This window comes from Diadema antillarum, unplaced genomic scaffold (genome assembly GCF_040938485.1).
Source record: "Diadema antillarum isolate AM-2024a unplaced genomic scaffold, OU_Dant_1.0 seq00000809_RagTag, whole genome shotgun sequence".
In the NCBI taxonomy this organism is placed as follows: Eukaryota; Metazoa; Echinodermata; class Echinoidea; order Diadematoida; family Diadematidae; genus Diadema; species Diadema antillarum.
In genome coordinates this window covers 527871-541392 of record NW_027271689.1, presented here as the reverse complement: position 1 = coordinate 541392, position 13522 = coordinate 527871, and the positions used below count along the sequence as shown (strand labels likewise).

General features: G+C 38.3%; 1 protein-coding gene across 1 annotated transcript in view; it reads left to right on the top strand.

Annotated features, from left to right (window-relative positions):
- Positions 1 to 536: 536 nt before the first annotated feature.
- LOC139739608 (uncharacterized) overlaps positions 537 to 13522 on the top strand; it is a 42367-nt gene continuing 29381 nt past the window's right edge. The window contains exons 1-5 of the mRNA XM_071650210.1: positions 537 to 697; positions 5462 to 5617; positions 6645 to 6759; positions 7769 to 7845; positions 8475 to 8599. Coding sequence (XP_071506311.1) covers positions 537 to 697; positions 5462 to 5617; positions 6645 to 6759; positions 7769 to 7845; positions 8475 to 8599 — 634 coding nt within the window. The remainder of the gene's footprint in view (positions 698 to 5461; positions 5618 to 6644; positions 6760 to 7768; positions 7846 to 8474; positions 8600 to 13522) is intronic.

The window sequence follows — 13522 nt, the reverse complement described above, 5'->3', positions numbered from 1 at the left end:
AAGAAAGTACACTGTAATTGCAAATGTGCCGTCATTATAGTAATGTCAAACAGAACACCGAAAACATGCTGCCTGTTGCACGGGAAGCAATGTTTACATGTGCTCTTTTAAGATGTATTGGAATAGGAAGTAGGCCTACATTCCTTCCTGCCTATTCTCTGCATCGGTATTCAAAGATAAAGTGTGCATTTTTATCCCTACGCATAGAAAAATCAGAAATATAGAATACTCTGTGTAGGCCTACTGTCCAGTCAGGTGCCAGTGAGCAGCAATATATCAGCCAAACAATGGTAAAAATATGCTCCTTACGTGGATATCAGAATTTGTCTTCTTTGTTCTTCGCAACAAAGAAACAAAGGAAAAACGTACAAATAACAGCAATAAACAAATACAATGTAGAATGAGAGGTTGGGTTTTTAAGACGGCACAGATTGGGACATGGCGCGTATTATTAGGGTTAGGGTTAGGGTTAGGGTCCCCAATCTGTCCCGTCTAAAAAAAAACACGCCCCCGGCGAAACCGCTATACACAGGAAGATGGCTGTACCGCTCCAGCTGATGTTCCCCTCTTCATCGAGGATATTCACATCTCGGTCTCAGGAAACAACGTCAGGAGACAGCACATGCCAGTATAGTGGACTACTGCAGCATTGTTTGAAGAATGAAATGAAATGTCTTATCACAGGGGACAAGGAAAGGTAATTTATGACTACAGTGGTTTATCTTACCTGGGTTTAGAACTGAAGTTCGTTGTCGGCCTAGCCCCATACGTTCAATTTCATGTAAGCATTTTAACCTGCCCTGTGCCTGATCCACACTGACCACAGACAGTTCAAATTCATCATGAATAGATTTCAAGTTTCTGTTTATAAGTTGTTTGTGTTTAAAGTATGGATGTTTGGCCGGATGTTTTATGATTACAGTGCAATGGGATAGTATACTCAATTTGTTTTGTTAATAAATAAGTTTGTTAAAATCATAAATTATGCAAACATCTTTGTCGTGGCCTGGTAAACAAAAAGCCATCACCCGTGGCCCTGCCATCAGCAAATTCACCCAATATGTCTACAGTAGTCTGGTGGATTCTTGGCTTTGGACTTCCATTCATCATGCACTGTAGCAGGGGGTATCCAGGTCAGGTGGGTGCTATCAGTATTGAATAATCACATCATGTAGATGCAGACAGACCATTGCACATGAATATACAAGTCTCATGCCATGCTTTATGAAACTTTAGTCTTTACACATCTTGGCTACACTTTCATTCATTTTTCATATTATTATTCATATTCTAAACTCAATTTTGCAAGCACCCATGTTTATATATGGACTGTTTTATTCAGAATGGTTTCATCAAAAATTTGGGCAAGATGTGTCGACTGTTGAAACTAGCCCTGAATTTTCAAAGTGAATTTGGATGAAGAGATGTGAAAATGTATGGTGTTTAAGTTGGGCATTAGAATGTGTCTATGATGGCTATGTTTGATTTGATTGTATTGCACTGTGCTAGTTTGTGCTCAGTTGCCTAGCCTCTCCACATATTGCCTACAAAGTTTAGAGTTCAGAGTCAGATCAAGGAGGTGTATGATACCCTTTTGGTTAGACTTTGAAAGAGTTCTGAGGCAGTTCTTTTGATGAAAACAAATCTCAACTTGGTTCAATAATGCTTTGTGCACCATTTTTCCATTGTTTCATGGATTCAATTTTGAAAACAAGGAAATCAATTGACAATTGATAATGACAATGACAATTCTCAACACTTTAGGCAAACTTCTGGCATGACTTGTCATTGTACAGGTAATTGTTAAGGCCAAGTAAAAAAAGAAACCAGTTTCTCGTCCTCGCGCGCATCGATTTTGGCCGCCGCATCGATTTTTTTACTATTTGCTATTTTCAAAATGGCGCTGAAAATACCAAGAAATTCATAATTCTCGTCCCAGCCCGCTCCCCGCCCGCATCGATTTTCAGTTGCCGCATCGACTTTTTTGATATTTACTATTTTTTCGGCCGCCGAAAAAAAATCAACAATTCACCTAGGCCTACCAATCGTGATTTCTAATTACGCCTTGCGTCCTCTACTTAGCTGTAGTACAGCTGTAGCTTCTGTAGTGCGTATGTAATAACGCATGCATTTCATCACACTGCGAGCTCGGCAAGAAGGAATGACCCACAAAGCAGTTGAACTGTAGTTGGATGGGTGGGCGGCGGCCCAACGCCCTGGGCTGTGATGTACAGCGCACTCGGTACGTCGTGATGTAGACAGGACGTTGAGCACCTTCTGTACATTTCTCTCGTGCTGTTGCCCGCTTCATGTGCTGCTAGATTGATTGCGCAATGTGACCACAAACCCCGTTATTACGAGATCCGTGGGACTGGCGATATATTTTTACCTCGTTATAACCGGTACCTCGTTATAACCATACTCATTAAAAACAAAGAAAAACATAAGCATGATGTCATATACCCATCCATGAAACTTAAACATATCCTTTGCGTTGTTATTACACAATTATTGGGCGTTATTATTGAGAGAATAAAGGGAGATTATTTGTGAATTAGACGAAGAACTAGAGGCTGAAATGATAAGTTAATTCTTTATTGTAATTCTTGTTTGTTAAGCTTTTTCTAAACACCAGCGCAAATATGGGGGCAAATATATACTGTAGAGTAACATACAGGCCTTGTTTACCGTAACTTGCTAGGTATTTTTACGCTGTTGGTGCCCAGCGGGAATGCGATGATTTCATGAATCATTTCGGCTGTAATCTTGTACACATGTACAATGTATGATCGTTGCGCCCAAATGGATTAAAAATGCGTTCTTTATTTTCTTCCGAAAATCTCTTCGCGTTTTGTACGACCGTTCTTGAAAATATGTGACAGGATTGAATGTGGGAGGTTGTCATCCTGTTTACGCAAATCTGTACCAGATCTATTCAAACTAATAAATGCGTTTGTTTCTTTTTCTGATTTAGGTTAACATGTGTCATTCAACTTTTTTACGCTACTGTCACCTGGTGAGATCGCGATGATTTCAGAGTAACATACGTGCGTTGTTTACCGCTAACTTGCGAGGTATTTTACGCTGTTGGTGCCCAGCGGGAATTCGATGATTTCATGAATCATTTGGCTGTAATTTCATACAATGTATGATCGTTGCGCTCGAAGGGATTAAAAATGCGTTCTTTATTTTCTTCCGAATGATCTCTTCGCGTTTTGTACTTTATCGGTTATTCTTGAACTGTTGAATGCGTTTGTTTCCGAGCACCGATTAAGTAGGTTAACATGCGTTATTCAACCATTTTTACGCTACTGTCACCCGGCGAGATCGCGATGATGTCATTCATTATTTCGGCTTTAATCATACACACTCATATTTAAATTATCATTCGTTAAATGATAATGAACACATTCAGATCTATTCAAACTAATACATGCGTTTGTTTCTTTTTCCGAGCACCGATTAAGTAGGTTAACATGCGTTATTCAACTATTTTTACTCTACTGTCACCTGGCAGGATCGCGATGATTTCACTAATTATTTCTGCTTTGATCATACACACTCATATTGAAATCATAATTTGTTAAATGATAATGAACAAATCCAGATCTGTTCAAACTAATAAATGCGTTTGCTTCTTTTTCTGAACACCGATTGTAAAGTAATATATAGGTTAACATGCGTTACTCAACCATTTTAACGCTACTGTCACCCGGCGGATAGGGGCGATGATTTTATTATTTCGGCTTTAATCATCCAAACTCATATTTGCTCAAAACCAGCAAAAGAACTGGAAGTCGGAACTAAAATTGGAAAGGATATAATGATGAGTTGCACACGCATTCCAATTGTCCATTTTTGGTCGAATTTTATTGTCGCTACATGAAAAGTTTTTGAATGCGTTATCTATGTTTTTCTCGTTGCGCTGTGGTCTGACCTCATATCACGCACGCGTTTCTCGCGACAAAGAAAACCGAATGATTATGTTTAATGATTAGTAGGAACATCGGAAGGTGTTCCTGTGTCTTATCGCGTGATTAAGAAGAAAACATGGAAGGAACGGTTCTCTGCAAAACGGGAAAAGACGTGGATAGCGAGATTTCGGTTTCCAATGTTTCACTTGTCGCGTGTTTGAAAGCGGCAATTTGGTCAAGAAATGGAACCTCGTTATATCTGATCAAATTGCTTATGTTTTTTTTTATCATGATTTACCGAAATTGTCCTCGTTATAACCGGAATCTCGTTATAACTGAATACGTTATAACCGATTCGTTCTGCCATTACACGCAAAGGAAAACGGGACCGACGCGATCACCTCGTTATAAGCAGTTCCTCGTTATAACCGAACTCGTTATAACGGGGTTTCCCTGTAGTAGAGGAGACCAGCCAGCCAGCATAGCATGCGTTCTGGAGCTGGAAAAAAAAAAAATCGTGGAGTGATGGAGAGAACCGATCTCAAGCGCACATGTGCACAGCGAACGGCTTTAAATAGTGAATAAAGTATTCAACTGGTTCATATATTCTGTCTTTCAGTAAAAAGGAAATCAGGTGGTTGTTTCACAGGGTTGACAATTGGCAGTACTGTCTGCGGCATTTTAAATCCTTGAGCGAATAAGTTTTCATATGAGAAAAGATCTAACTCAGTAAGTTTGTGTTGTGTTGAAAGGCAAAAATAATGCTATGCATTTCCAGAGATAATGGTTGGATTCATAGGTTCAACAAGTGATGCATAAATGTGTATATTTTATGTTAAAAAAAAGGTGTTTTTTTTTTCCATACCCTTGATATGACTGAATGAATACAGTCACAGTGTAGTTAAATTGGTATACTTGTCATGCATAAACAGCAATGTACGCAGATTTGGTATTAAATTGTGCATCACTCAAATGATAAGTGGTTTATATCACACATAAAAACACATATTACTTTCATTTTGACAATCCTCGAAAAAATAGTAAGATATCAAATAGTAAGGACCTCCCTCATCGCCTTGCTCAAAAAACCCGGACGAGAAACTACTTTCTTTTTTTACTTGGCCTAATTTTAAAAAAAAAATTGGGTTTATTTCTTTTTTTAACAAAAATTTAGGGCAAAAGGAAAATGATGATTACAGTTTAGTGCTTTTCAGATGGAATTAAGGAAAATTGTAGTTTTCATCATTGCTTCTGACCTTAAAAATGTTCTTAAAAGCCTTTGGACAAAGGATAGTCTTAAAAAATTCAGTCAAGGGTGCCAAAGAACTCGTCCAGCAAGCCGCTGACATTGATGCTGTTAGTTAGTGTACCACATTTATTACTACCTCTCATGGCTTATCATTCATCTGATTCTGTGTATGAGTAGATATTGTATGGAAACTTGTAAAAGAACACTTCTGATGATTCATTTTTATTCAGGCTTTTCATGCCTAGAGAAAAAATTGAATGCCTGTTGTTCATATCATACTTTGCAAACCTTGTTGCAGTGGCAAGACGGCCCTCTTGTTTCAGTGTGCTGTTTCCTGTGCCCACGATGGACATCGTGTTGTCTTCATCACACCTACAAAGTTCAAGTCACTGCCCCCATCAGTTGAGGGTGCTCCACTGCAAGATCCATTGCTGATGAAGCAAATCAATATAATGTAAGTAGTGTCGCCTCTAGAAACCCAGAATAAATTTCACAGTTACACTGCATCAATATTAGTATTTCTCCATGGATGATGTGGTTGTGTGATAATTCAAGTACTGAGAAATCATGCTGTTTTTAACCCATTGAGGATGGCATGATTTTGCTACTACACACATTTCCCGTAGATACCTGCCTGAGTGTACTCATGACTCATCCTCAACAGGTTAATGATGGTAAAATTTATGCCAAGTCCAGCCGTCTTCATCAGCTTCATTCACTGCCTCAGTCATGCATCATATCACCGTGTAATTAGTTTGTAGCGGTCACTCACACAACCTGTCATTATGTTTTGAGTACCTTCATGTGTTTTCAATGAGGAATTAGCAAAGAAAATGTGCCCTGGGTTCTTGAGACATTTTCTGTCATATCATTAATTGAATTTTACTTTATATGTAGATGAAGATGATTTGATCAGTTTGATATGAAAGTGGCAATTGCAAGACCCATATTTGCAATAGGCCATTCCTTTCTGTTATCATTGAGGCTGGAAACCAAGAGAAGTCAGGGTGCTACATAACTTTTTGTTACCACTTGCCCGGTCAGGCAAGCAAATTTTCAAACTGTTGCAGAACACTTGCCCGTACATGAATTATACTTGACTGAAAAGAAACTCTAACTACCGTACTGGTTAAAGATATAAGAAATCACTTGTAAAGCCAAGGGTTTATAAAACGCTGCTCTGCGCACGGCACCTACGTATTGGTGCATGTCGATACCCTCAATTCGGGCAAGCATTTTTCTCATTGTTCCAAAACACTTGCCCGACTTTGATTTTCACTTGCCCCGGGCAATCGGGCAAGTGCTTATGTAGCACCCTGGAGGTTTCAGTGTAATGATGTTTGAGCCATTGGCTACTTGCCAGGGCTGCCATCTTTCATCAGACAGTGGCTGATTAGCCAATATACATGTAGTGCTCCTAGCCGTAAACTCTTGGAATAAATTTGTTCTTGCCTTCCCTTCATCCTTGATTTCTGCTCCAGGTACTTTCAAGACCGGACGAGTATTCTTACCTACCTCAGTAGAATCCACACGCTGAGTTCCCGTCCAGATGTTATTATTGTAGACAACCTGGACTTTTATGCAAGTCATCCGCAGGTAATACTGTCTTGGTACAGGAATTGTGCCATTACGTTGTTTCGTCAGTCATGTTCAGCATGTTAAATTTGTTGAAACAAGCCTTCAGCCCAACCTGTTTGTTTGGGGTTTTTTTTGGGGGGGGGGGGTGGGAGGGGGATGTCTTGGTGGTCTCACAGAAAACATGTATACTAATTGGTGTTAAGATCTTAACCAAACGATTCTTTAAAACTGGTCATGAGATAATGCAGTGATTGACATAGATACATTATATATAAATCTAAAACGCGCACACACACAAGTGTCTCGCGACAAAGAAGTTGTAAGTGGTATTTTGAAGTTCAATGCTTAAGCATTCTATTACAGTCTTTGTTTGCATTGTTTCAACATGTTGCAATGTCACTAAATCCTGTGTGTAGCATGGGCATTTGATCATGCCACTTTGTCATTCGGAACTGACTGTTTAGCTGGAAATAGTCTTTCACTCAACAAAGCCTAATGTGGACGGAAATGACCCTCATGATTCCAGTTTATCCTTCCCGGAACAGTAGGAGCAGTATCTTTGACGTGACCTGCACATGACATAATTTTTTGGGCTTTTGATGTTTGCAAATTTCACTCATTGGCCAACTGACGGAATTAAGAGCCTGCTGAAATATTGTGTGAGGTGACGAAACATGCAGTGTGTATCATCTCGGGGGGGGGGGGGGGGGGGGGGGGGGGGGCAGATGGGGGAATCATTAACCTCACTTCTTTGAAATACTTATTTCTCAGGCCTTCACTTTGAATCTCAATTCCAAATCTAACAACATGCTGTATTCCCTTACTAGTCTCTATTCATTAAATGTATGTATGAAATGCAAGGCACATGCAGTCTTTGATCCAGTACAGTAAGAGAAATTGGCTCAGTAGTATCAAACCTTGAAAGGTTCTGTCATCTTCCTTGCTATTTAAAAAAAGTGCTCACTGACAGACATCAATTCATGTACTTCTAATCCAGTTTCTATTTATTTTACCTTTTTTACTCCAGGCCAGTGATACAGCATTTACTGTGTCAACTCTATGTGCATACCTGGTTGATGCTGCAACGTTCATTTCTTCAAAGAGGTCAGACATCTCTTGAACTTCTTTCTCTGTAAAGTTGTAAGTGAACATTATCTAGAAATGCCAATGCTCTAGTAACATTTAATGCAATGAGAATGTGATCTTATGTCTCTGGCCAGGATGATTTTGACAAACTTAATGAGATAGTTTGTGAGTTTTTTCTCCACCAGTGAAATGTAAAAAAAAAAAATTACAGTGCAAATGATGTAAAGTTAACCTTATGTAAATCAGCAAATGCAAAGAAGTTGCAAGTCATTGTCATATAACAGCGATTCAACCTTCATTTCAGGTATGAACTCACCAGGATGAAGTCCTCTGCATGTAGCATATCAGAAGTAACTAACAAAAAATATATATGACAAAATTCAAGTGGTAATGATGCCTAGGACCAACTACCTTTAGTTGCTGCAGTGTAAGCAGGTATCATCTTTATGAAATGAGTAGTCTTATTCCAAACCAGCTTAAGTTTTTCTAAGACTTCTATTATGTACATACACTGAGTTTATTTCTGCTCCAACCACTTACATAGCCCCTTTAACCAACACAGGGTTGTAGCTTCTCCCTAAAACAATATATATGATCATGTAGAATAGATGTGATGATATACATTGCCTGTTTTATATCCTTTACAGAAATGACGGAGAAGACCTCTCTTCAAAAGGCCTTGTGATGGCGTCTGTGTCCTCTCCAGCCCAGGGCCAACTCCCTGGGGCTTACGTCTACTCCAAGTTTCTACCAAGGGAGCTTAAACTTACTGGTAAGTAGAGGCATGTTATGATATCTGTGCTGTGTTAATTTTCAAGCAGGACACACATACTTGATTATTGATGGCATTTAAAGATTGATTTCAATCCTTTACATTGAATTTACCCTTTGCCGTTGGTATCTTAAGATTTTTTTCAATTCAATTCAATTCAGTCTGGTTTATTGAGAATACTGCCATGGCAGCCAAGTGGCTGAATTGTGGAGTGACATACAGTTGTATACAATAGAATATAAAATGTCATTATTGCATTAAAAAAAATACATAATAATCATATACACACATACATATATTCATAATTACTTGCTAAAACTGTGAAAAAAAAATAAGTTTACACGGTATAAAAAATACATACTAAGATGACAACAATCAGCATGACTAAAAATATCAATTACTTATCTATCATTCACCAATATCGGGTGCATGGTTTGCTATTATATAAATGGCATATAAGTATAACCTAGAACCAAGTGGTATACCAAGTGGATTCATAGGTACTACCACATTGGGAGAAATAACAGTACCTATGTACCGCTTTTATGTCATGATTAAACTGTGATTATTCCATTAGCGAAATGGCATGTAAAATTTGGAAAATGATCTAAACAAAGCATGAAATCTGACAAAAATGTACACAGAGGCCTCCCCCAAACACATAAATGATATTCACTCTTTCTGGGACTGCTGCTGAAAAGATATTCAAAAACATCAAAATTTAGCCCTTTACTGTAAAACAATTAATGTTTGCGTGCATTTTAATTGCAAAGATTCGCAAAATTAAAATGCATGTGAATGTTCTTGTCTATACTATATGTGTTGAATACCAGTGACAATTTGCGAAAATTTTATGCCAGAAAAAACAAACAAACAAAACCAAAAAAAAAAAAAAAAAAAAACCCAGTTGGCTCCAATTTCTGAAAATTTCATGCCATGAAAATATCTTGCTTTACATTATAGAATTTAGTCTGGTGTACCTAGCAAAAGCTATTGTTATTCTTGAATTGATTTCACATTCATACACAATACAATATATATGCATCTGCTGTATTACTGTAAAAGTGGTTTCTTTTGCGGTGATTTTATTTTCGCGCTTTGAGGTTGAACTGCGAATTTAACATCTCGCGAAAATGTTTTGAACTCGTCGCTTGTACAACGCTATCATTACCGACCGTGAATTTAAACACACGCGAAAAAGTCCGCACCGATGGAAACCGCAAAAGTTTCTGTATGCGAAAGAAACCACTTTTACAGTAGCTTAGGTAAATAATATGTGAAAATTTGTGCCATGAAGTAAAGAGAGAGAAAAAAAATCAGCAACCAACAATAGTTTCTATAGAATACCTTCTGATGCTATGTCAAAGCAGCAGTCTTGAAACAGTGACATGCAGAGTTTTTATATGAAGTACAGAGATGCCCAACCCCAAGCATCTCTTCAACAGGAGATTCTCTCTCCTGGACCCTGTAGCAAGCTAGAGACTTGGATTGTGCAGACATTTTGCAAATTATCCCGGTTGTTGATTGTTGACATGTAGTAGTTAGCTTACTCTGTGTACTAAACTCTCGCTGAAGTACATGAGTAGAAGCTGACAGCACTCGGTATGTGACTACCAGCACAATACCACCTTATTGTGTAGTCCCACAAGCTACTCCCACAAACTACTCCCAAACCAGAAACATTTAGGCTGTTCAATCAGCAGAATCTGTCCAGAATTGAGTAGAAAGCAACCACTCTGTGTAAGGAAATGAAATCCTTTTGATTACAAGCCGACCTCAGTTTTCTGACGACGTCAGGACCAGTGGGTGTTGGGATAGGTGATTAGGTCTGATGAGAGAGCTGTGCTCAGGTATGACTCTTTCTACTACGTTCTGCTGGGGATATGCACATGTTGCTGTCAATTTTCCAATACTATGATTTCATTTGCATGGTATTGTCATATTTTGTAATGCAGGTGATGCAGAAATAGAATTAAATGTTGGTGCATTATCCTTTCTCACTTGTGTGTTTGTGTGATATTGACTGTGAATGAGATTAAAAATGTATGGGAGTGCTGTAGGCCTTATTTATGAAATATCTGCATTGCTCCCTCTAGTGGCAGAAAATTGCAAATGCAGAATTTATCGCCATGAAGGTTATTATCAATATAAAGTTGAAATTAAAAATCTTTAATTTTTTTCTTGTCAAATATCAGTATTTGCAGAAGCCCTTGAAATTATTTTTTTTTCTGTCCTCTATTCTCTATTTCTCTTTCTTGAAGACTTTAGATGTGATGATAGAATCTATTGCCAAAGTAACTATTGGATTTTAACTCACTTTGAATACCCTAATTTCTTGACTATTGGGATTATTGCTTGTTTTGTGTGATTTGAGATACATGTTGACAAATTCTTCATTTACATTTATATGTTGATGAGTTATCAGTATAAAGAGATTTTTTTCGGATTTCGTGATGCAAAAATCTGTTGAAGCTATTAGGTCACAGGAAACGCTCAATTTCAAAGGTGGGTGTCTCCCTTTGTGACCTTGTTTGCCCCATGGTGGTATTATGTGAATCACACAGTCAGTGTACATTGCAGTCATGACAAGTATTGCCATGCCCGTGTTCTTGATCCAATTGTCTACAGCTCACAGTAGTGTTTCATCATAGCGTCAGAGTAGAACTTTGATCACTTACACTCACAAATGTAGTGTGTTTTTGAAAGTTTGTGGGGAAAACTCACACTCGTCTCCATAGTAAATGTAGGCAGGTAGGAACCATCAATAACAGAAAAAAAGGAATGAATAAAATGGGTAAGTGAATGAATAAGACATTCTTCTGGGACACAGCATTACTGACTTGTACTACTCTTTATTCAGTTACTGTTTCAATTACTAAAATCTAAAAATTCCTCCTGTGTTGAAAGGATGGCAACAATGATGAGCTCTCAATATAGCAGTATAGCAGTTTATATAAATTCCTGTGGGAAAAACATTTAGATTTGCCACTCCTATCCAGAGCTTGTCATCTCTTTCCATTTTGATTTGTTTGTAGGCTCTATTGTCATGCTGTGCTATATGATTGTTTGTGCTGTAAATATGCCTGATATATATTTCCTGCAACGTTTATTCATTTGTGTTCAGATTGAAATCAGATTTGATGAAAGTTTCCATTATAATAATGATAGCTGGTTTTTATATAGCGCATTTCACACACTTCAGGGTTTCAATGCGCTTTACAGACTATTATTACCCCGGTCACTGGATACATTATTTCCAACCAGCACTAACAGTGCTCATTCTCCACTCCCTGGGGAGCATTCCAGCCAGTCGCAGCCATTTTACAGGCGCGCACATGCTGATCAACCAACATAAGCTTTCTCATCCTACCGGGTACCCATTTATACTCCTGGGTGGAGAGCAGCAATGTGGATAAAGTGCCTTGCTGAAGGGCAAACGTTATACACTTGTACTTTTAGTCTTCCCCTACCCCCCCCCCCCACCCCCCAGATGTTTAATATATGTTGTGACACTATTTGTCTACATGTTGGCATAATACTGACTGCCCTTTTTAATAGATAATAAGTTCTGACATCTAGATTTGATACACCACCATATGGCTGGCCAAATCAGGGATTATTACACAGATGACAGAGAACAGACGGTGCAGCATTACTCACCATGCAGTCATCACTACTTGTCGAACTTCTCTTCGATGTAGGCCTACCTGTCAAGACAATTCAAAATGAGCTGATTGTGTTTTTGCATTAAAAAAACAAACAAACAAACTTGCCAATGCAGAGCAATTGATAAACAAGATACATGATATACAAGTGCCATGCTGTAAATGTGTAGTAGTTCGTGTATTCAATGTGATTGCACGTTGTCATACTGCTATTTTTCTCATTTTTCTCAAGTGCCATCCCCCTCCTCCCATTATGGTACCACCTCACATTTATTTCTTTGTCACATTAAAGACTGATAGTCATGGATGTTATAGGTACTGCCATATGTGTTCTCGTTTGCACTTAGTAGGACACAGGAGTTCTGCAAAGCTCATGGGAGATCTAGACACGGAAAAAAAAAAATTATGATACTGTCAGTTTCTGACTGCCTGAACCTGGTGCAAAGACTGCCTAGCTGAATCCCAAGAATTGTTTGTACATCTCAATCATATATAATTGTACATAATTGTTTTGGGCTTAAAATTGCCATAACTAATTGTGTAGGTTTTATACACAGCGCACACGCAGCCAAAGAATCTTGCTCCACTGGAGTTGACCATTTATGTATGCAATGAGCATAAGCTTCCTTGCACATATTTGTTGATGGGCAATTCTTTCTTAGCAGGCCTGCACTAGTCGTGATTTTCGAACATACAGTGGTGGGCAGCAAAACAAGACTGATTCAGTTAAAGAACTGTAATATCTGGCTACCCATTCCTTTAAATGGGTATCAACAAACCTGGTCAGAGAGAAATATCAGTGACAATTTTGGAAATCATTCAAAAGAATAAAGGAATGCATAATGAAAGTTGCTCGTTATTTCATACCTTTTCAAAACCGTGACACAGTGACAGGTTCGAGTCCCACTAGTTCCCTTTTTCCGGACATGTTTGTTCATTTACAGATCAGCAGTTGTGATCTTAACAAATTTGATATCTTTCTTTCATTTAATATTCCTTGTCCACCTTGGACTACCTAACAGAACAATGTCAGAATTTCGGAGCTCAGGTATTAGTTCCATGTTTATCATGTCATTGAGGTTATGAATTTCCTTACCACACAGGCTGCCATAGACTTGTAAAAATATCAACTATGTAATCTCGCTGAAAAGATTCATCTGATTGGAAAATCAACTGGATGAATGTTCGTTTTATCACAACCACTGATTGTGATAAAACGAACGTTCATCCAACTACGTAATCAATTGTAACTCTTCAT